Source organism: Columba livia, chromosome 9 (genome assembly GCF_036013475.1).
Source record: "Columba livia isolate bColLiv1 breed racing homer chromosome 9, bColLiv1.pat.W.v2, whole genome shotgun sequence".
NCBI classification, from domain to species: domain Eukaryota; kingdom Metazoa; phylum Chordata; class Aves; order Columbiformes; family Columbidae; genus Columba; species Columba livia.
Window position 1 is genome coordinate 10,209,828 of NC_088610.1, and position 22,999 is coordinate 10,232,826.

Below are 22,999 nucleotides of genomic sequence, written 5' to 3' on the forward strand. Positions count from 1 at the left end.
TAGGTTTAGAGAAGCACTGCTGTCTTAGTTCTGCCTTTTAAAAACACAGGAGATATCTGAGGTAATAAGACCAAAGCCTTGTTAAAATTAATGTTAAAGACTATCCTCCCCACAGCTACTTGGCAGGCAATTGTCCACATCACTAAGTACATATTTAAAACATGAAAGGTATGTGACAATGGCAGGTACCCCTCATGAAGCATTTTCTGAAATATTAACATATTACTGAGCACCGACTCTGTTTTCATCAATGGAGATCCTTTCTTCCACAAGTGGAACATGTGGCTGTGTTTTACATCTGTCACCATAAAATTAGGAAGCATATATAATAGCGAAAGTACCTGTTATGCTTTTAAACCTCATTTAAAAACAAACCATAAAAATAACCAAAACAACCAACCATATAACCAGAGCAATGCAGGAAGATGTTTGGGAGAGACCACTTTTGGATGATCTACACAGATGAAGGGTATTAACAGATATCTAGAGAGAAACTTTTGAGATAATGCAGAGAAAATGATGGCAGATGTTGAACAGTATGCAAGATGAGTTTGACTACAAGTAATCAGAAAGCATTTGTCTAAGCGGTAGATATAATTCTAATATTCCAAAGATTTGAAGCCATTTTTCTTACTTAAGTCATCTTCCACAATTATCTGACACAAAGCATTGTGAAAGAAACAAGCCTTACAGTTCTTTATACCTTTCATTTAAAACTTCAAATACTAGAAATCATATGATGAAGACTAACATTACCTACTTGTTTCGTATATGTTAGGTCACAAACCCAATTCTTGCACTGATGTTCTGAAGAAAAGGAGTAATTGTTGGCCACTGACATAAGGCATTTTCTCTGATTAAAAACTTTTAATAGCTAAATGAGCTTAACTGCCACAGTTTCTTTCAAATTGTCAGAATCAACACATTGTTTACTTTTATTAATTTCCATCGGTAAACAGCAGGATGTATATTACATAGCTCAGTCACAATTTATCAGTATGCATTTAAGACCATGTGTTCTGTCTTAAAATTGTTCAATTATCAGGTGTGGATTTCATAGAATTGTCAACAAGATTTTTATCAGGTGTTTCATAATGATACCAAGGTCCATCTCCCCTGTGTCTCATCAGTCTGCGTGCCTCCAACTCCATCATCCTAAAAAGAAAAGAGCAACAGACACACCCAACATGAAGGTTTTTTGGTTTTGATCATGCATATATCAATGTTTAATGTCAGGGTGTTACTGACAACAGCAATGTGTTTAGCATCTATGGTTTATAGATCTACAGTTTATAAACACTACTGAAACATAGTACCAAAATATGAAGGATTCAACTAAACATGAGTTATTACATCCTTCTATTTAATTTTTTTTTCAGCAAGTCATCTCACACAAAGAGTAATAAAACTACTTGCAGAAGTTCTGACAGCTTCAATACAGCTTTTGACTAAAACATATAGTAGCAAGAAAATCAGAAGTAAATGCAACAGTAGAAAGAGCTCCGCTGTCTTGGTTCCAATAGCAACAGTTCATACAACTCTTCAACCACCAGAGTTTACTCTAAGTATAGAATAAACTCAGTGCAACAATGTCGTTGCTGCCCACAAAATTTTCAACAGCAACAAGAAACGCGACTAATCCTGTCAATTGTTGTTTACTTAAATATTAACAGAGGCCAAAAGAGCTGTCCATTTCCTGACTTGGGAAGACAAAGCTATACCTTTATAAATGTGAACTGCTTTGGAGAGAGACTGTTGTTTTACAGGACAGCCCTTGGATCGTTCCATTTCTGGTAATCCTGATGCCGAGAAGGCAGGGACCACAGACAGTCGCTTCCGCTTTGGCACCAGCCAGTGCAGCAAGCGCTCGGGGTCAGGTGATACGTGAATAAGCACGTTATGTCAGGATCCAATGTAGTATGTTAAGCAAAGTAAAATAGTTAGCTACAACATGTATCAATATTTTTAAACACTTCCAACTATGTAACATACCTCATTTCAGTTTTCCTAGCTTCAATATCAAGCAAAGCCAGCTCTTTCTCATAGTCCTTTTCAGGGGGGTCAAGGAGGTAACGAGCTATCCAGCGACTAATAGGGTGCTTGAAAATATAAAAGCAGAGATTATTAATGCAAGTTCTAAGTAGAAATGTCATCATAACTAAGTCATATTGCATATCACCAGTCCTGAAAACATGTAATCAACACTATGGGTGCTGCCATTCAAACCGTAATAGTGAAGTCAAAACCATGCTGAACTATTTGTACTACCAGAACCATGAAAAGCTGTATTTCTTTTGCCATCTTTAATGCCAAGATAACCCCCAGATGACTATTCTCTAGCAAAATTAAAAGTTAATGGAAGCCATGATTTATTTTCTGCCTGTTGAAGTAAAGTTCCTTAAACTGCCATTCTAATCACAGAAACGGACTCAAAATCTTTCACTGTAATCGGTAACATTTTAAAGTTTTGCTTCCACTTAGAGGTCATTTCACTAGGAAGAAAAGTCTAAATGAGTTGGAACAGTCATAATAGTATTGCCAAATTCAATCACTTCCTATCAGAAACAAAAAAGTGCTTGCAGCAAGCAGCCAGGGACTAATTTTAAGAAAATACAATGAAATGAAAACAGTATAACCTTGAGTTTCTGAATATAAAAATCTTCAATTCTAGATATAAAAGCATGTGTGATGTTGGCCTTAGAAACAACGCTAGCAAACAATACAAAAGAAAGTAATGTCACTTTAAACTCCAATATCTTAAGCTGTTGTAGTTCCAGAACTAGAAACAAAGGCAAAATCTGCATGCTAAGAATAAAGAGAAGAGAAGAGAAGGCTGTTGTTATTATTTAGGAATATTATAAAAGAATTCTTGTCATATAGGTTCAGCAGTTTACTTGCAAATGACCTGTAACTTTACGCATCTACTTGTGTCAATGAACAGATTTCCTACAGCAACACACGTTTTGTAAAGCTAAAAAAAGGGCAAGTTTACCAAAATCATAATTGCACAATTTGAGTTCTACTACACTGACACCCAATGGCAGGGATATGTCCATCCTCACTACCATACTCCACATATTTTACTCCCAAAAGTATCATCAAGAGGAAGGCTGTCCATAACGTGCCACCCTTTTATATGCTATACTCACTTTGTAGTATTCCCAGTACTCTGGAACATAACCTTCGGGAATCTCTGCAAGTTCAGCTTCGCCTGACAAGGAAAAGAGGGGGAAAACATTTAAATCAAGTATTCTTTTTTTAGGTAAGTTACATTCTGCCTTTCACATTAAGAAAAAAAAAAATCATTATTTCACATAGAGAGTAATTAATCCCTCAATCTGAGCTCTGTTCAGAAAAATTGGACTTGTAATTTTCCCAGAGACTTCTCACTGCATATATCTAATTCCTCACTTGAATATAGAGCTGTTCACTAAACCTCGCTGGTGTTTGACAGATTGTCAAAATAAGGAATTGTTTAGTTTTTAAAAATGTTTAGCTTTTAAAAAAAATCAACAGCTACAGAAAAAGAAAAACACTGGCAACATCTTCTCTGTACTTATACAATACTACTATAACTGTTAGGCCTATTTCATGGTCTCCCAAAGAGCAAGCCAAAAGAGATCGCTTTTTTTCTACCCAGCATGTTTAGTTGCCATTTATCCACTTAAGAATTCTGACTGTGTACTTAGCTTTGTCACGACAGAGCACTCACCAATGAAGATATTGACATACATTACGAATAGTGCCGCTGGTATTCCCGTCAGAAATATATAGAATCTCTGTAGAGGGGATAAAAAGAAAAATAAACAGTACAGGAAACTCAGAAGCCTGACAAAATTTATATGAAGTTAATCTGAAAATGATGTCTTAGATTTGCATTCATAAGTTAGATAAGGGTGTTGTACGTAAAGACAGATTGTTGCTTAAAATGAGTTAAATAACAAACTAGAATACAGAAACAGCGACGTTGTGTGTGTCCAGGGGCCTATTTAGTTCCACTTTAAGCCTCCCGAAGAGGTGAGTCCCTGCAGCAGCAGACAGGGACGCTGTCCCCAAATGCTGTCTCAGCATCTTGTGACAGCTGGCTTCAGCACTGAACTGTATGGAGGCACGAACACCAATGCAATATAATCCACAAACACCGCCACGGCGGGCTCTGGTGACTGGACAAGACAGACAACGGGGTCCCGATCACACGAAGGGCGTTGTATCAGGTTGGCTGTTACCCGTCCTAATAGGCTTTACCTGAAACCTAGCTTTTTAAGGGTCACACATGAACACAGATGCATAATCTAAGAACGCTACTACAGCGTTAATTTAAGTACACATCACAATCTTTGCCATTTCGCCAATATTTTTACTTCATCTGGTGTTGATTTGACAACATATATAAAAAAATCCCTCAGGAGGAGGACTCGAAGTCCTTGTTTATGTAAATAGTGCCAATCACATTTTAGAATCTGTCACATCAACACTAGAGAAAGTCGTATTTTAGACACTGTTACGCCATTTACACTGGATGTGTTATGGTGAATGTAATAAACTTGCTTTAAACTCACCAACAAGTTCAGAAATCGAGTATCATAAAAACTCGTTGCCTTGATAATAAACATTCTCTTGCCATGGTTGCTGCTGTGTCGCACAGGAGCTGCAAATCGAACCAAAGTATTATGTGCTTTTCTCCCTTTGGTGATTGTTCCAGTATAAGGTCAACAACTCATGAGGGGAAAAACAAACCAACCAACCAACCAAGCAGCATACAGCTGTGGATGAGAAGTTACAAGCTGGTTTTCTGGAGGACATCAATGTTTCTAAAAGTTTGCCTGAACCAATTTCCTATTTTGCTAGAATGGACTCACTTTTCTTCTAATTTTAGACCTCAATCTATTTCTACCTCCAAGTCCCAACAAACGAATAACTGAATGTCGTTTTATAGGACCAAGTAAATTTACAGATGAGTATATTAAGTTTGGCCTGCTGCCAATTTTGATCCATGTTTTGCCCAAGAAACGCAATTTCTCCGAAGAACGGAGACACACGTTGCAGCCTCTCGAGGGGTTTCCCTGCACACTGAAGCGCTTCCCACGCCAGCTGAGCCCAGGAACAGCCGCAGCAGCCGGTACCGTTCCCGCCGCCCGCTCCGCTCCTGCCCAGCCCCGAGCCCGGCGAGCGCCCCAGCCGGGAGCCCACAGCGGAGGTCCCCGCTCCGCGCCCGCTGTGCCGCCGAGACGCGGCCCCGGCGGGCGAACCTCCCTGAGGAGGCGGGGGAACCTCCATGAGGCGTCCTCCCGCGTCCCTCTCCTCAGGGGACCCCGCTCCCCAGGGGACGCCGTTTCTCCGCTCCCCAAGGTCACTCCGCCCCTGGCACACCCGCCCCCCTCCTTCCCGCCGCCGAGGCCATACCGACGGTGCCGGGCAGGCGGGCGGCCCCGGCGAGCCAAGGCAGACGAGCAGCACCGGCCGCGCCGCTCGCGGCCCGCCGAGTTCCCCAGGCAGCCGCTGCCCGGAGCAGCAGGCTCATGGCCGCCATAGCTGGAACTGGCACGGGGGCGGGGCCAGCAACGCCCCTTGCCCGCGGCTAGGTGAAGCTAGGCGGCCACCATCTTGGAAAAGGGCAGATCCTTCACTCTCCTTCCGGCGCCCGGCATTGTGGGAGCGGCGGCGCGTCATGGCGGGCGCCACGGGGATGGCCGCGCTGTGCCGGCGCCTCACGGCCGCGCTGCGGCTGTGGGGATCGCGGCCGGGCCCGGCGGCTGCCGGGCTCCCCGGGTAGGCACCGGGGCGGGGAGGCTGAGGCGGGGCGCACTGCGGGCCGTAGCGCCGTTCCCGGAGGGAGTTGGGCGCCGGGCTGTCCGCTGTCCTGGTGTCTGACCCCTCGGCCGGGGTTTGCGGGGTGGCTTGTGTTAAAAGGCACCGTACGAACGCGGGATGAAGGATTCCCCTGCACGCCTTACAGTTTTGCAGTCGTTATGCTTCCAGCACGGGCTTTTTGAGCTTGTACCGCTTTTACCATTTAAATCCAATGTAGGAGGTTGTGTTCTTGTACACTGTAGCTCAAATTTGTTCCTTCTTTTAATTTTCAAATTGTTGTTTATCCTGGAGTACAGATAAATGATAATTAGATGAGACAGAGGCAAAGGGGAGAACAGCGAGGTGACATTTTGATGAAGAGTTGAACTCCCATTGTTGCCACTGGGCCGCAGTGTCCGTCTTTGGGACCTGTGCTCTCATGAACGAAACACCCTCGTTTAGCTGAGTATTATTTTTCTTCTCATATCTAGTTTTCCTGCCAATTTTTATGCAGATTGATGCTGAATCCATTCCACAAGAACCCGGCAAAAGCTGAGCCCGTCCATCAGCTGAGGTTTCTGCACACGTCTCTGTCTTGGAGAGGTCTGGAGGAGTTCTTTGATGATCCAAAAAACTGGGGAGAAAAAACTGTAAAGTCTGGTGAGTTGTATTTAGCATTTCTCATCGTTATCTTTGAGCCACTTGTCCTCTGCTGAAATCTGACTGTTCTTTTGCGTTATAGGAAATATTCATAGCTGCATATAACATTAAGTTTTATGTACATACATATACTTGTGCATCTTTATGCTTGTTATTTTTTTTCTGTGTTTATGAAAGCAAATAGCTGTTATGCAGCAAAATATTTTGCTGTAAATCCTCTGCCTTGCTCTTGAGAGTATCATAGAAAAGACATTCTTTGATGAAATATATGGTGCTATGGAAGAAAACTGTTTCAATGTAAAGATTAATTTTATATAATAGTTTTCCTTGTTCCCAGCCTTTTACAAACACAAATAAGCAGTACATGTTATTGCGTTTGTATGTTCAAAGCAAAGCTGAATATCCACAAAGACAGCTTTCCAAGAGGCAGTATATTTTAGAAAAAGTCATCCTAGTTCTGTTGAGTCAGCTGAGCCTGCAAATAGAAGCACTTTTATTTTTTTAGGATAACTTTGTTCTATTAAATTAAGTTTTTAAAGGTTGTAGTTTTTGTTTTTTCAGGGGATGCGTGGAACATAAAGCAGCTAAGGGCCAAGAGTAGTGAAGACCTGCACAAACTTTGGTAAGTACGTTTTGGTCTAGTAGCATCTTGTCTTTCAAAGCAGGTCTGCATGTTTTCTTAAAATGTGGCTAGTGAACTGATTAGCCACTAGCTTAGTCTTCCACACAGCTCTGCATGCTGAAGCTGCTTTGGGCTTGGAGCAGCCCCGTTCCTGTAGTGCTCAGAACAGGAAAGCTGTGCTGCAGGGGCTGTGTGGTGGTTGTGTCCAGTACAGAGGGTTCAGGTTTGGTACAGAGATGCTGAGTTTGAGCCCTCTGGGGCTCAGTGAACTACAGGACAGAGTTGGTTGTGAGCAGCCTGGGGTGGAACAAACCGCTGAATGAGAACAGTTTGCTCAGGTCTGCGTCCATTCCGATTCTGAGAGTCTCTGAGGCTGGAGATGGCATCACCGCTCTAGGCAACCTGTGCCAGGGCTAAAGTAGCACTTCAGTGTTACTATGAGTAGTTCTTTCCTTCTTGTGTTGTGCACCTGTAAGAAGAGTCTGGCTCTTTGTCAGGTATTGGAAGACTACTTAGTGGAAACCTCATCCCTCCTTAGCTCCCTTTATCCTAGGCCAAGTAAATCTGTCTCCCTCAGCCTCCCCTTGTATGTCCTGCACATAGCCCAGCAGAGGTGGGCAGGGGAGGGCTGTCTCAGGATCTTTTTGCTTCTTTATGTGAACTTAGGAGGTATAGGATATGCGATTATAAGTTAGAGAACTGTGCTTTATCCAGCAGGGCAGTAAGTGAATAATTGCCAAAGCATCTAGAACTTATTTTTGAAGTACTATGCTTTCTGCTCTAGGTATGTCCTACTGAAGGAAAAAAACATGCTTTTGACTTTAGAGCAAGAATCAAAACGACAACTCAAGCCTATGCCAAGTCCAGAGAGATTAGAAAAGGTAACTTTTTCATACTAGCTAAACATATAATTCCAAGTAAAATTGCTGAGTGAAAGCTGAAGTGTTTGTAAGCTTGTTAAAACTATTTAAAACTACTTCCTTGATCTTCATGTAAGCACAAACACTGTTCTCAAGCAATGCAGTGGGAAAGGCCTGTCTACTTTTTATATAATGTTAAGGAATATTTTGCCATCTTCATGCTCAGAAACTTGCTGGCAAAACTTCAACATTATCTATATTCTTACCCTTCATAAACCTTTTTTAGCTACTTAACTGTTGCCAGCTTCTTGTCTCTGACATTGTCTTCTCCAAACTTGTGACCTTTGTTTCTTTGCTGTCCTTGATTTTGTCATCCCCTGCTTTTGCATTTTTGTGATTCTGCAATTAATTTATTAAATTCTTTCCTCAGCATCTTTACCATTGAAAATTTCATTTGCTTATAATTCAACTGCCATCTCTACACTTCTGTCTCAGAGATGGAAATGTGCACCCTCACTGGCCAGTTAAATAATCCAGCTGTTTGACACATGATTCTCAGATATCCCCCTCTTTATCCAAATAAATCTGGGAAAAGTCTGACCTTTATGTTGTTCATCTGAATTGCATTGTTTGGTTAATCATATAACTCTTATTTGCCATCACACATAACTGCATTATGATCTCTTTTTGTGTCAGACGTGGATTTATTTGGTCTGCTCTTGTAATTTCATCACTGTACTTATAAATTAGGGAAGATCTAATATAAAATTATCCTCAGCATTTCCTAGTGTATCTTGTTCTAATTTACCGTAATACAGTTTCTCAACTGTCTTTTGTGACTCCTGTTCTGAACAGTATTTTCTGCTTAGTCCCACCTACACATCCATATTCAGCAACTACAAATCACAGCAGAACTTCTGTTGGGAGGGGACTTGTTAAGTAAGTGGCCCAAACACTTCAAAAGTCAAATTTTAGTAATTGCCTGTTTGTTTTTGGCTGAAGCCCAAGAAAAGTAGAAGTCAAGCACCAGTTAAATACTGTGATTGCACCAAGGCAGAATACAGCAATCTGCTTATGAAAATCAGCTGTTTCCCAGAGCATTTATCGTGCTGTCATGTATAATGTGTGTTATGGTAATATTATGAGACAGACCTGACTAAATACCTTCATCTGGCTTTATGTATTAGGCAGATAGTTCTTAACGAATATTCACTGTCAGATATTTAATCTCTCTTGTAACTCGGGTTTTTTTAGGCACCTTTTCTTTACTGTTCTGGTACACAGGGTCACTTCACTCAGTCTGCAACTGTGAGATTACTCATGATGGAACTCCTAGTGTCTTTTACTTTTGTTTTTCCTTTACATTTTGTCTTAGACATGCATTTGAGATTTAAGTTGTCAGCACTGGGGATTTTTTGGCCCATTCTGAAACTATTTCCTGTTTCCAGGTAGAAAAATCTATGAAAAATATAGACTTGGTTGTCAAAGAAAGAGAAACTGCTTTGAGGCTTTTACAAACAGGCCATGAAAAACCAGTACCTGGCGAGTGGAGACATGACTTCTTAGGACGCACCTACTGGTATGGAAAAGAAAATTGTTTCATATGCATGAATTCTTCTCGTGCTATCTCTCTTTACCAGAAAATCCTTATCTAAGAAAGGATGCCTACAGTGTATAGAAAGAAACAAGTTTTCTGGTCAGCATTCTGGTGCTTCTTGAGTCTTGGGGTTTTTTATGTGGTTATAATTGTTCCTAAATTACGTAGTGGCAAGGTCAACCAGTAATTATAACAAAATTAGTTCCATGTGACTATTATGATTTCTGTACTAGGAGGACGTCTGTTACTACAGCTATTCTGTAACACATGAACAAACTAGGGGTACTGTTCAAGTTGAGACATCTGGACTTCCCTAGATACAACATAAAATCCACATACTGGTGGACAACCACCCAAAATATTGCAAGAGCCCACATGAAGTTGGAGTAACTTTAATTTGTAGATGCAAAGAATCTCTGTACTGGGCCCTCTCTTCAAACATATGCAGGTTTTAAAACAAGACCACTTCCTACACAAGGTGCTGAGCTACATACGAGATGGAGTTACAAACCAAGCCAGTAGTAGAGCTGAAAGTAAATACCCACATTCAAATTCTGTGATCTGTTGGTCAGAGCATGTGATCACTGTACTGTAACCACGTGTAACTGGTACAATCTAAAAATGCAGACAAAAAGTATACATTCTGCAGTCACATTTCTCTATCTTTAACAGGTACACTTACAAGGAATGGCCAATACCATGGTACTTGAACAAAAAATACAAAAAGAGGAGATTCTATTACTTACGTCATGTGGATCACTTCATCAGGTAAAAATATTTCTTGACATTGAAAATTATTTTCTGATCTGTTCCTCAGTCCTCCTTATTCTACTTTGCAAGGAAAAATAGTACTAATCTTGTTTTGTGGTTGTGGTGGGTTTTGTTTGTTTTTAAAGCTGGTAGACTGAAAATAAGGCTTTTTAAAATTACTGCTTGTTCTGATGTCTTTTTGCTCTTCCCATCTCAGTTAAAGGACTTAGTTGCCTTGTAAAAGTCATTTTACATGTAGAGTACTAAGATCCTCCCAGAGGCTGGGATTCTGTGGAATTCAAAAGCAGAAGGAAAAAAAACATAGTTTGCTTTGCAGGCATTTTTGCTATTGAAAGCAAATTAATACTTAAGTTGTTCATCATTGGGAGCCCCTATTTGATTAGGGGACCTATTAAGGATGTTACAAGCTATCTAGAAATTAACCACACTTACTTACTTATTTCAGACTCAGACGTGAAAAATTTTTACGTAGAAGAGCAAGAAAGCAAAACCTAGAGAAGAGGAGGCAGAAGGTCTTGGAAAGCAAGTTCCCTCACCTTGCTGCAAAATCCCAGAGGCAGCAGTAACATGCTGGAAGAGAACTGCAAGCAATTGGTCAAGTATCTTTGTGACTGAAACATGAAACGAGTTCTGAAAGCACCAAACAACTCAACTGAGCATTCCCGAGGCTCCATTTTTTAAAATCCCATCTTTGACCTCAATTAAACTTCTAATCTGGAATTGAAAAGCAGCATTAGTGCATAACTCAAGTTAACCTTAACAGTTGTTTCTAGAAACATTTGAAAAATGACCCGTTACCCAGCTACGATAAAAGTGAGACATACATCAGTGAATAGTAGCAACTGACTGCCACATGAATATATAAAGTGTAGGGATAAGTTACCTGGTTTAGTTTAACAAATATGTATTAAAACCAGACAAACACAAGAGCCTTTATTCCCTGATCACGTGAACTACTGATACATCACTCACATTATGTGTGCTTTCTACATAAAAGCATGAGAAAATAGGCTCTTCCATCTGCTGTGGGGAACTTTTTCCCTGTTTTAACTCAGCTTATTAGAACTATGAAATTCTCAGCAGATGAACTTTTACCAATACAGTCTTTATACCTAGATTTCCAGATATCCATGACAAATTCAAACATTTGTGCAATGCTGTTTTGCAGCATGCACTGGTAGTAGTCTGTGAAACTGAAATAGAAGGGTACTGCTCTCAGTTGATGGTAAACACCTACGTCATGAAAGCTTTTAACCTTCTGATGAGACTGTGTAGAAATTTAGAATAAACTCACAAATACTACATTTTTAGGAAGCAAATGCGCTATGCAATGTAATGTGATAAACAGGGGAAACTCCAAAGGAACCAAAACTGTAGGAGATAAACACACCAACCTCCATCATCTTGACCTTCACTTACTCCTCTGTATCACACAAAATACCCGCTTCTCAAACAAACTCTTAACAGTGGTGAGGAAACCCCAGAAAGTGTTTTGCTCTCCATATGGTGCTAAAACATTCACAGATATTACCACTGTACCATAATTCTTTTAAGATAAAACAGAAGATAACTTTGATTACACATATGAAACACTGTAGCTGACTTAAGTTTGCCTCATTTTGTGAGAGAAATGTGGTTCATCAATAGCGTTGAACATGCAGAGCAAGCAATTTTGTCTCGAGCAACTAATGGTTATTACGATCAGACAAAAGCAGGCTGTTTTGATAAATTACTTTATTGTCGGGAGGTAATGTGAAACTGTTTTCAGCTAGAGGCCTCATCATTATTTACCCACAAGATCCTTTTAGGATACAAAAAAATGTAGTAGTACTGTTTATTTTTTTAATCAGCTAAATGCTATTTGGTTTTCCATATCTTTCAAGATAAGAAGCAAAACTTCATTGTGTTCCAATACAGCACATGAGACAGTTGTAAATTAAAGTAAGCTTAACAGCAACACAGAGCTGCATCCTGACAGCCAGTTCCTGCTGAAAAATAAATCATCCTACATCCTCTGATCCTGAGTGCGCACTCGCGGTGCAAAATGCAGGCACTTACTGACCTTGCCGAGGCAGCTGAGGGAGCTAAACCAGCCATAACCAAGCCGTGACCGTTCCTTGCGTTACAGCTCCCTGTAAGATGGCCCAGCCACATCCCGAGGTCTTCTACGACTATTCTCATCTTGGAGAGACAATTCTTTGCCTTAACTTTCCTGGCTCCAACAAGTTTTCCTTCTCACCTACATCACAAAGGCATTATATACATTCTTAGGTGCAAAGCACTGATTGTTTACTGAAATGAAATTGCTCTATAATAGAAAATTAGCAAACCAGTGCTTAATATAACATTCACCACATGGAATGTAACACTTTGATGAGAGAGTAAACTGAGTCACCTATAGTAGATTACTAAATACAAACATTCAGTTTCGAAATGGAAGAGTAACTTTCTCTGCAAGTACTCACAAATTTGCTCAAATATAAAAGACCAAATTTATTTTTTTTAAGAAAGAAATAAGAGCAGTTTAAGGCCAAAGTACCAGGAAGGAAGACTAATATTTAAAAGTAGACAAGAGATTTTAAGTAAATTTGCATGGGCATTTGCAAGGCTATGCCTCTATCTATTAGCTAACCTGTAAAGCTGTTCCCAGGAAAAGACACTAGAGAAAATAGACATTTATACAAAATTATAAAATGCTTGTTACATGAATTATTGCTTTACAAGGGATGTAAACATCCTTTTTCTATGATAGTACCAATTAGGTCTCTTAAAATTTCTAAGGTTTGTTAAAATGGAACTTGAATTACGCAAAAAAATCCAATATAAACTTTCTACAAAAAAGAGTCCATCCCATTCCTGAGTATGCTAAAGCTATAAAACAGAAGGAGCACTGAGCAGGCAGCAGTTTTCACAGTAGGAGGCTTAAGGACATTTTCTTTCTACACACTGTTTCCCTCCTTCTTCATATTCTTGTTTGGAAATCCACATCTGTTGAAAAGTACCCTAAAAAAACCCAAAAAATAATAAAACACAAAACACACAATAGAAAAAAACAAATCAGAAAACAAATGAAGGTTAAGAAAAACATTTTTAGGGTGAAAAGCAAGCAAGTCTTTACATTAAATGAGGTAAGAGGACTTGACCTGCTTATCTGCCTTTTCATTTGAGTTTTATATTGCTGGTGATTAAACTTCCAACAGAAGTTGCAGTATTGAAAACTGACTTCAGTCTCCCTTTTCCTTACTGCTGAACTAATCCTCACAAACCATTTCAGTACTCAGTAACTTGTACAATTAAACTCAGGAATACGACGCAGAAACAGATTTGCCACTTTCATGGTGTACTATATACGTGTCATTTCTAGACACTGCATTTCAAGCCTGCACCTTCCCATTCAAAATGGGAGAATATGGAAAGTTAATTTTTGATTGGAAATGCTCTTGTTCTCTAGTTTTTTTTAAACAGATTTCCTTCACCTTACCCCAAGGATAGACAAGATCATGATTGTTACAGTGGCACAAACTCTGCAATGCACACTTATGCAGAATTGCATTTTTGGGTGACAGGGCTGCTTAGCATAGCAATATAGTAACACAGATTTACTAACCAAAGAAGCCAAAATGGAACCACCAATCCATGAGCTGAACCTCCGCTCCACTGTTGTGTTGTTTGCTATCAACTTCAGGCGCATGCTCTGAATAAAAAAGGAGGAAAAATGAAAGAACAATCAGACAAATAGTAGGCTGGTGACCTTTAGGGACAAGAGAAGGACAGCATGAGGAACCTGGTGTATATACCAACATGCAGGTGAAAAAGGTCAATTTTATTGAACTTGCAATGATGCTCATCTGCCCTGTACTTAGAATTCAAGAACAGTCACAGTGGAACAGAACATTTGTGGCTTTTATCTTATCTCCCAACAGGGAGCAGCAGCAAATGCTTAAGGCCAGAAATAGGGCAGGTAGAGAGCACTAATACCCACAGTATATATGGTCATCTCTTAACAGTGGGCTATGTAAAATGTGCACTGGGACCAAAATGTTTCATGTTGCTGAACTTTAATAACCTCATCCTTTCTGGACCCATTCACTCCTTTTGCTTTCAAAAGGTCTTGTAGCAATAAAATATTTGAATTTCATTGGGTTCCTCCTCAGCTGTTTCAAGCAAGTAACTACCCTTCTCAGTTTTTCCTAACAATTATTTAAGAGTTGATACAAGCACAACTTTTTTTCCTGAGTACGAATATTCAAGAAATATCATAAGCTATATGCACTCGCAAGAACACAGGTGTAAGGTAATAATACTTTCTTTGACATCAGGTGTTTTAAAAAATACATAAATACGTTAAACCACCACGTTTTATTTATGAGTAGGTTGAGTTGTCTGTAGAATCCAGGAAGAACAATTCCCATGACAAAGTGACAAGACCTCAGCCAGAATGACTGAATATGCCTCAGGTTAGTCAGCAACACTTCAGAAGAGAGGCCATCAAGGGAAATAGCAACTGTTACTTATGGACAATTACAGAACTTAGAATCACAATCTGAAAGCAGGAATGGAAAAGCAAAATATTCAGAAAGCTCTTATAATATCTGCTGGAATTCATTTCATATAAGAACTTTCCAAGACTTCTTTCTTTAGAGAAGAAGATTTTTTTACCCCACAGAAATCTCTTCAGCTGCTGGGTTTGTAACAAAGTCAAAGTTATGATACACACTTGTGTATTTATCTGGCACAAATGCAAAATAAGAAGTAACTCAATGAAGTAATTTAAAGAGTTGTTTTACCGGTGGAGTTTTCTGAGACAGCTCCCTATTCAATCTGTCTGTGAAACTCTGTATTAGAGTGTTTCCTCCTGCTACGATCACACTGCCATAGAGGCCCTAAAAAAAAGAAAAAGCAACCTACAATATTAAATCTGAAATCGTTCTGAAAACGACTGTTTCACAGAATAGAGAGGAAAGGCACACAAGCACATACAATCAACAGTAATAATACTGTTGGCATCAAATGATGTATTATTACTCACAACCCAATTAATTTTTTAATCACTTGAAAAATATTTCAAGACAGCTGAATGTTAAACAAGAAAGGCAGAAGCTATGTGATAAATTATTCTAAATGATTTCACAAAATATTTTCTACTATGGAGAACCCTACACCTACAGATATCTCCTGTATCCAGACTGTTGGTTTCCTTACAGCTGGATGTCCCAGCCACAAACAAAAAACCCCACAGCACTACAGCAGTTTTCTATTTCAGTAATGCTGCAGCTGGTGAACACAAATCATGGCCTGGCCTACTCAGCCAGCCTGACACGCCAGTTAAGAGGAAAACTTTTTGCAACAATCCCCATGCAATCTATATCAGACTTCTATATTTTTTTTAAGTGGCACCTGAGAAAGTCAGAACATAGCTTTAAAAAGACAGTTTTCCTTTAAAACATTATTTCTTCCTTCTACTCTCTACAAAAGTTCCATATGATTGGTTATCTAGAAAGTGTATCTGCCATGCCCAAAAATCTGAAAATAAGACTCAAAATTATGAACATAAAATCACAGAATCACAGAATGTCAGGGATTGGAAGGAACCTTGAAAGATCATCTAGTCCAGAGCAGGAACACCTAGATCAGGTTACACAGGAAGGTGTCCAGGTGGGTCTTGAACATCTCCAGAGAAGGAGACTCCACAACCTCCCTGGGCAGCCTGTTCCAGTGCTCCGTCACGCTCACCATGAAGAAGTTTCTTCTCAAATTTAAATGGAACCTCCTGTGTTCCAGTTTATACCCATTGCCCCTTGTCTTATCATTGGTTGTCACTGAGAAGAGCCTGGCTCCATCCTTATCTGAATCCAATTCAATGAACGTTATGCAGTGCCAGCCACAAAATCTGGACATTAGCTATAGGTACAAACACTAAGTAGAAGTTAAAAACCCTGATTTAGCATTTTGTGTAACTAAACAGTAATTGTACATATTTCCACATACAAATATGTAATACGTAGAGAATTGTACAAATGAGTTTATCATTATCATAGGAAATCCACATTTCTTCATCAAGTGTTGCAGTTCTAAAACATTGTATCAGCACAAAAATATCTGTGCCTTAAAATAATACATGTCTGACTAATACTTACCGGCCTGATGTCTATATCACACATTCCAACGCTTGTTGTGACAACATGGCTCACACCCAACATCGTGTTACCAGATAAACCCTAGAATTAAAATTAGTAATCTACAGATCATCACTTCAAAAGAGCATGGCGTACAGAAGCCCTGAATGAGCTGAATTTACAAATATTACTAGAGAGGAAGCTAAAAAAATCCCGTTTTCCCATTCAGCTTATCATCACCCATTCTGAACTACATTTCATCCTTTGCTTGTCCAACCTTAATACACACAGGCATATTGTACCGCAAAGAGAACCACACAGTGTAAATACACACATACAAATAATGAAATTAAAAACATCATGCCATAGGAAGTTGCGATAATCTAGTAATTTAAAGCATTCCAATTACTATGTATCGCAGTTGCTTTACCTTTACATTTGAAGGGTCAAACAATCCCTCAGGAATTTTTAGACGCTCAGCACCGAAGTCACAGTTATAGCCATTGGGGAACTCGTAATGAACTGTTGGCATCTGCGCTGCTACCCTGAAGCATCAGTCAGAAAGTGACATGGTAAAGTGCAATGTAAACAGGATGGTAAAGTATCTGAGTAGCATTATATACCAAGGTTTCAACAAGAATATTGTGATTGATATGACTTACACTTATTATGGTCTCATGCATCTTGGAATATTAAATAAAAAATTATCACCTGGATACATGCTCTGTTTCTACTTTCAGAAATAAACTTTTTTTAATCTAAAAAATTCTTCTGTAATAAAACCAGCCAACAGCAAGGAACAGGCTAAGCACCCCATGCACAAATGATAATTAATTTTACAAGAAGGAAAACAGTGACATACTGTTCATCATAGGTTGAATCTGATACTTGAAGGACAGAAGCTTGGAAGTCCTGGATGACACACTATGGAGTTAAGAACAATACAGTTATAAGAATTTCAGTCTTCAATGTAACAGAATTTATAGAATGGATACTGACTTTTTGAAGATTTTCTAGTTCTTTAAGAGGAAAACCTGACATACTTGCACATAAAACTTTTTTATGGGACACATGGGGAGTGTGAGAGTGTGAGATGACTTACTTACATTACACATGTAGTTGTGCCAAGACCTAGTGACCTGGGGTAACTTCTCTTTTCTCTTCCAATTTGCTGGCGAGCCCTCACGAACTGCCTCCTGAGAATGCAGAAGAAATGATCATCAGTTAGCCATTTAAGCGTCTCCCAAAGAAAACACTTACTAAATAAAGTTACTTCCCCACCTTTGAAGCAATCATATATGGAGGAATTATCTCTATGTTCATTTCCTGAAACAATTCCCGGCATTGCATAGTAATAAAGTCTCCTGCAAGTGGTGACTTTACAATACCTAGAAGACAAAAAGAGAACCAATAAACAAAAAAACCCCACCAACCTGGAAAGCACTGAAATCACACTCACTCCCAACAAACTGTATCAGTGAACATCATTAAGTTTTTCTTTTTTTCCCCCTCCATATTTATGGGGACACACAGATTTAATAACAAAACTGTAGAAGCAGAAAGCAAGCTAACTCAACCTTGATACTACAATGCTGTTAACCATAGAGATTTTTACCTTGCTGAAGTACATATCCATCATGCACTGGAATAGCAGTGGTGTGTGTTGCTCCACTATCCAAAATGAGGCCTGTAGATCTCCCATTAGCAAAACTTGCCAAAATTATTACGGAAAATATTGTAATTTTCACTTTAGAAAAAATGTTGCCATATACCTAGAGCATAACTAGGAATGAGGACCTCGATGTGTTATTCCTTTTCCAGAGCATATCTTCTTCCTGTGAAGTGCACAACCTCATAGAAAAAAAATAGCATTTAACTTCTATCTGTGAACTAACTTGAGCTTTCGATGTACAAAGGTGAGACATCAAGTCAATACTCTACATACATCCAGTTAATTTTGACTCTGAAGCTGAAAACATGTTATTAGTTTAAAATAATTACAAATATTCATCTTAAGGCTATAGGAACTTAAAACTCCAATTACTGTATTTAGTAGTCTGGACAACACCATTTCAGGTCTGTAATATTCTTCTTCCCCATGGTAGACAATTAGACAATGCGGGGGAAAGAAAAAGTCAGACATTGCCTCCAAGGAAAACAGACAGATTGGGAGAACTTCACAATTGAGCTCTAAAGCTTTAAAGTTCAGAAACAGAATTTGTTTACTTCCTCCTTAGATGTTTATGGAAAAACTAATTTGAACAAAGAACAGTTAGACATGCTGTTATACTAGGAATTGCATAGAACAAGTTTACTGTTATTTGCTGGAGGAGAAAACAACAACAAAAGTGGTGAACCATTCCAAAGGATACGCTGTTAAAACAGCAGTTTTACACAAGAAAAAAGCAGGGATGTTGTAGTGTTCAAACATCAATTCGGTCAGTTTTTCACGCTTTGCTCTAGTATTCCACTAGAAGAAAAAAAGAAATCAAACCACAAACAAGTGACCAAAAGGAAGATGTGTTTATCTTGAGGATCATTAGAGCACACTAAAAGAATGCTAACATAATGAAGAACTAATTACATTTATTACAGCCGCGGTTTCAAATTATACCAAAATTCTACAGACAGAGATTTCTAGTAATTTACTTCTTTAGAACATTTTTAAATTAAAATTCTTCTACAATAATGCTTATCTATCATACAGAATTAAAGAAGTATCAACTTAAAAGTACAGAAAGCCTTCTGAAACTCAAGGGCAAAAGTGACATAAACTTGTACTGTTACAACAGATTTCTTGACACTTCTACAGCTCTTCCAGTATCTGTCTCTCAAAGAATTGTCTAAAACAAGCAACATGCCCATCTTTCAAGGGGAAAGATACATGAAATAACTTGCCCAGTTGAAAGAAAAACAGACCCAGATTTTCCTGTTTCCAAGGTATCTTCCTACAGTTCTACTGTACTTGCGATTAAGCCAGGATATATATAAAATATTCTACACATTACTGAAAACATGATGTTTTTTCCAAGTCAATACATTAAAGTAAGATTAGTTCTGTAAGGAGAATGTTAATGGGAACCTCTATTCAGACACCCACTGAGCCATCAAACATGAAATAACCATTGCAAATTCATCCATACTCTGCAAGCTAAAACTCAACACAAGGGAATAATGAAAAAATCTTTTCCATAAGATTTTATTAAAGAAAGGCATAACTTTTGTATGGCATGTCTACCTTTTGTATTCTGATTTTAAGATTTGCTCTTAAAATGCTGAGTGTTAGTAAATGACAGAAACATTGTCCATGTATTTTTCCAGAAATCTGCATTCATCCACTTCACTTACCTTGCAGGCCATTTGCACAAATCAAGACAGAAAAACTAAAACTTCTCCATTATAAATATCATTCTCTGTCATGTAATATTAGTTGTAAGGCTGAATGAAGTAACAGATTTTCAATGGCATTTTGTTAACTGTAACTTAATACATAAGACATCCAAACATCTTTTCACTTTTATTCCAGGCAGTGATATTTTTTTAAAAAAATTTGACTTATTTTCAATAAGTGAAAAACAATAGCACAGTTTCTAATAAAACTCACGTACACTATTTAAAATTGTTTTCTTTTTTAGACATTTTTCTTAAACAGATTACTTTCTAAAACCTGGCAAAGTATTTTAAAGTTATTATTTTTGTAGCTAAGTTTTAACACTCATAACATACCAGCCAATCTCAGACTTGTTCAAGACTAATGTGTGGAGAGTCAGTAAGAAGATACAGCTAAGACTTTTCAAAATACAAAACTGCTTTTACTCACTGGTGCTTCGGACATAAGGACAGGATGCAAACTTGCTTCAGATTTAATATGCATCTTGTAAGTATGATCCAAAATTGCCTGGAAACTATCCCAGTCTTCAACTGTAACAACATTGAAGTGAGCTGATTAGTTACTTCAAGTTTTTTTTCCATTCCATAAATACATACAGGTTTTCCAACACTTTTTTTGTGTAGAGCTCTTTAGCCAAAAGCTATCCTCAGCAGACACACAACTCCTTTAATAGCTTTGCACAATTCTCTTCTCTATAAGCATTGTGACCATAACATTTCAAGAATTACGCTGAAAGTCCACCAATGCTGTAAACCAGCTATACTTTATACAATATATAAATCAAGCATCCCTATTTACGGCTTCTGTTGCCATACATAGCATGTGTTTACATGAAAGCCATGACTTTCTGTAGCCTAGCAATACAATTTTAAAAACAGGTAGAAAAAGACAGAGCACCATACTCATTCCATTTTTTAAAGGTGAAATGGCCTCCATATTTTCCCTTGGAACTCTCAGGGCATTGGTGTCTATATAGTAAGTTGGGCCCCCTTGTTTGCCTTTGTCACCATCTATCTCCATCAGAGTGCTGCCATTGTCCCGTTCTAGCACCACACCAATGGCTGTTGGAAAATCAACCTGTAAGGCAAAAGGTGAACAGTATATGAGAATTATTAATGTTTTGGGTGGTTTTTTGCTCACAAATTCAGAGCTTTCCTTACACAATAGAGTCAGAACAAAACTCAGCATATTCTGAAAACCTGGAACTAACAAACAAGATCTAAGACATAAATTCATGTTGTGTTTCCATTGAGTCACACAGATTCTCACCTTTGGACAGTCCTCGCCTGCATAGCCTGCTCTCACTGTATACGAGCCAATGTCAAAAACAAGAGCCCCAACTTCATCTGAAAAGATTGTTAAGAAAGAGATAGTGAATGATTATTACACTCTACTATAATCCGAGACAAGAAGAAACTTCTCTATTCAGAACTCCAGTTACCAGTACCAGAGCTACAAGACTGTAGATGGGCATTAAACGGGATGTGCAATACTTTTGCTTTAGCATAAGCAAAAGCGGAATTCTAAGAGAAGCGGGACAACACAGCTGCATCGAAACATATGACAAGACAAAGCTTCCAAAGAGTGCTAACTAACAGTCGCGCAAACCCAGGTAAACCCAGCGCTCCCCGGGTGATCGGGATTAGAAATCCGGGAGTGAAAGCGGCGGCTCTGGCAGTGCAGGCTGACACACGGGGGAGCGCCCCCACCCCGCAGGGCCCGACCCCCGCCGAGGGGCTCTGCCCTCCCTCAGGAGAACCAAAGTTTGAAACACAACACCAGGACTCCCGTCCTCACGGAAGGGTGCGCAGAAGAAGCGCTCCGGGAGGAAACGACACCTCAGCTCCCAAAGCGCGGGGTCCTTCTCGGCCCACCCGGCATCCCAAGCTGCGCTAATTCAGCCCAAGGCCACGGCTTGGCCGGTCTCCGGGGGAAACATCCCAGCGCAAGGGCGCCCGGAGAGCAGAAACAAGGCCTGCAACCGCCTCCTCTTCCTCACGCACGCTGCCGCTCCGCGCCTAAGAAGCGGCGGGCGCAGGAGGGCCGGGCCCCGCGGCGGGGCTGTGAAGGAGCCGGGCCGCGGCCCCGCGCGGGGCCTGAGGGAGCGGCGCGGAGGCGGGAAGCGCCCGGGGGAGGCTCGCACGCGCCGCCTCACGGGACGGCGCCGAGCTCAACGGTCGCGGGGCGGGGGAAGGGAGGACGGGCAAGCCAGGCGGCACCGGACTCACCTCCGCCGTACACGCCGCCGCTCATGGCTGCCGCTGAGCCCGCAAAAGCGCTGCCCGGCCCAGGTGTCCGCCGGCTGCTCTTCTCGGCGATCCGGCAACAATAGCGCCTTCGCTCCCCTCTCCGCCGGCCGCTCAGCCTAACTGCAGGCCGCCGCCTTCCCGCCAATAGCAGCGCTCCGTCGAACCGCCGCTCGGGCACAAGGGCCAATCGCGACCGGCGGAAGGTGGGGCTATGCCGCGGACAGCCAATCCTAAGGCAGGAAGCGGAGGACGGGCGGGCAAGAACGCAAGCAAGTACTCAAGTGTAGGTGCAGCGCACGGGAGCTGTGGTGAGGCGGGAGGTGTGAGGAGCGGGCCGGGGAGGTCAGGTGAGGTGGGCTGAGGGAACGGTCTCTGGGTTCGGTGGAGTGGGGAGAGGTACCTTGGGGGTTCTGAGGGCTTGTGGGGTGGCCTTGCTGCCGCATGAGGGGACACTGAGGAGCGGGGTTAATGGAGAGCTCTAGGGAGAAGGGCTGGCTGAGGTTTGGCCTTCCCTGGGTCCTTCCCCTGCTATAGTCACTGCTCCTTTGGGCTCTTCCCCTGAGAATAAAGCGCTTTTAAGTTATTTTTTATATCCTAGCTTTGCGTTGTTCCCTTCTCGCTTGGAGCACCTCAGCCCGTGCTACCAGAGCCTGGCTGGTCTGGGTGGGTGGGCAGTTCTGAGTTGCCAGCTGTTGAACGGCTGAACTTGTAATTGGGGTTTCAATGTGGATAACCATGGTTTGGCGTCAGAGTTCTCAGCCAAACTTGGTGTTCAGCACAACCAGAGAGGGGAAACTATATAAAGTTGTAGGAATTAAAGGAAACTAAAGAAAGAAACCTCAGGTATAACCAGAGGTTGGCAATACAAGAGACTAAAATTCAATCTGGAGAATAGGGGAATTGGCTTAAAATGTAAGCATTCCTGGTATGCACCTTTTTGAAT

General features: G+C 40.4%; 3 protein-coding genes across 7 annotated transcripts in view; 2 read left to right on the forward strand and 1 right to left on the reverse strand.

Moving 5' to 3' along the window:
* The first annotated feature begins 5,260 nt into the window (after nucleotides 1-5,260).
* On the forward strand, nucleotides 5,261-11,027 carry MRPL47 (mitochondrial ribosomal protein L47). The gene is made up of 7 exons (XM_065072943.1): nucleotides 5,261-5,769; nucleotides 6,305-6,450; nucleotides 7,012-7,072; nucleotides 7,857-7,953; nucleotides 9,381-9,511; nucleotides 10,202-10,297; nucleotides 10,746-11,027. The coding sequence occupies exons 1-7, from the start codon at nucleotides 5,276-5,278 to the stop codon at nucleotides 10,864-10,866; spliced, it is 1,146 nt and encodes a 381-aa protein (XP_064929015.1). The 5' UTR covers nucleotides 5,261-5,275; the 3' UTR covers nucleotides 10,867-11,027.
* A 990-nt stretch (nucleotides 11,028-12,017) lies between these two features.
* On the reverse strand, nucleotides 12,018-22,185 carry ACTL6A (actin like 6A). Of its 3 annotated transcripts, none has more exons than XM_065072941.1 (14): nucleotides 22,036-22,185; nucleotides 21,077-21,153; nucleotides 20,710-20,884; nucleotides 20,237-20,337; nucleotides 18,789-18,886; nucleotides 18,032-18,126; nucleotides 17,698-17,804; nucleotides 17,523-17,612; nucleotides 17,279-17,340; nucleotides 16,847-16,961; nucleotides 16,438-16,518; nucleotides 15,088-15,183; nucleotides 13,908-13,994; nucleotides 12,018-13,303 (listed from the first exon to the last, which is right to left on the reverse strand). In XM_065072941.1, the coding sequence occupies exons 1-14, from the start codon at nucleotides 22,058-22,060 to the stop codon at nucleotides 13,223-13,225; spliced, it is 1,290 nt and encodes a 429-aa protein (XP_064929013.1). In that variant the 5' UTR covers nucleotides 22,061-22,185; the 3' UTR covers nucleotides 12,018-13,222. The 3 variants fall into 3 exon arrangements, with proteins under 3 accessions (XP_064929013.1, XP_021148753.1, XP_064929014.1); XM_021293078.2 differs by lacking the exon at nucleotides 22,036-22,185 and adding an exon at nucleotides 21,646-21,917; XM_065072942.1 differs by lacking the exon at nucleotides 22,036-22,185 and adding an exon at nucleotides 21,605-21,917.
* Nucleotides 22,186-22,197: 12 nt separating this feature from the next.
* The window catches only part of GNB4 (G protein subunit beta 4), a 74,480-nt gene continuing 73,678 nt past the window's right edge, over nucleotides 22,198-22,999 (forward strand). Inside the window, exon 1 of one of the 3 annotated variants that reach the window (XM_005506575.4) lies at nucleotides 22,198-22,403. The gene's annotated coding sequence lies outside the window, so the exon portion shown is untranslated. Of the gene's footprint in view, nucleotides 22,409-22,999 lie in introns of all 3 variants that reach the window. The other 2 variants (XM_065072945.1, XM_065072947.1) reach the window with 2 other exon arrangements.

What these genes read in the sequence shown, in the direction of transcription:
- MRPL47 (XM_065072943.1), top strand. Translation starts at nt 5,276, where the DNA reads ATGAGGCGTCCTCCCGCGTCCCTCTCCTCAGGGGACCCCGCTCCCCAG. An exon ending in TTCTTAGGACGCACCTACTG is followed by an intron (nt 9,512 to 10,201) that starts GTATGGAAAAGA and finishes TATCTTTAACAG; the next exon opens with GTACACTTACAAGGAATGGC. An exon ending in CATGTGGATCACTTCATCAG is followed by an intron (nt 10,298 to 10,745) that starts GTAAAAATATTT and finishes TACTTATTTCAG; the next exon opens with ACTCAGACGTGAAAAATTTT.
- ACTL6A (XM_065072941.1), bottom strand. Translation starts at nt 22,060, where the DNA reads ATGAGCGGCGGCGTGTACGGCGGAG. An exon ending in TCCTTATGTCCGAAGCACCA is followed by an intron (nt 18,887 to 20,236) that starts GTGAGTAAAAGC and finishes TTTTTCTTCTAG; the next exon opens with TGGAATACTAGAGCAAAGCG. An exon ending in GGCACAACTACATGTGTAAT is followed by an intron (nt 17,341 to 17,522) that starts GTAAGTAAGTCA and finishes TTAACTCCATAG; the next exon opens with TGTGTCATCCAGGACTTCCA.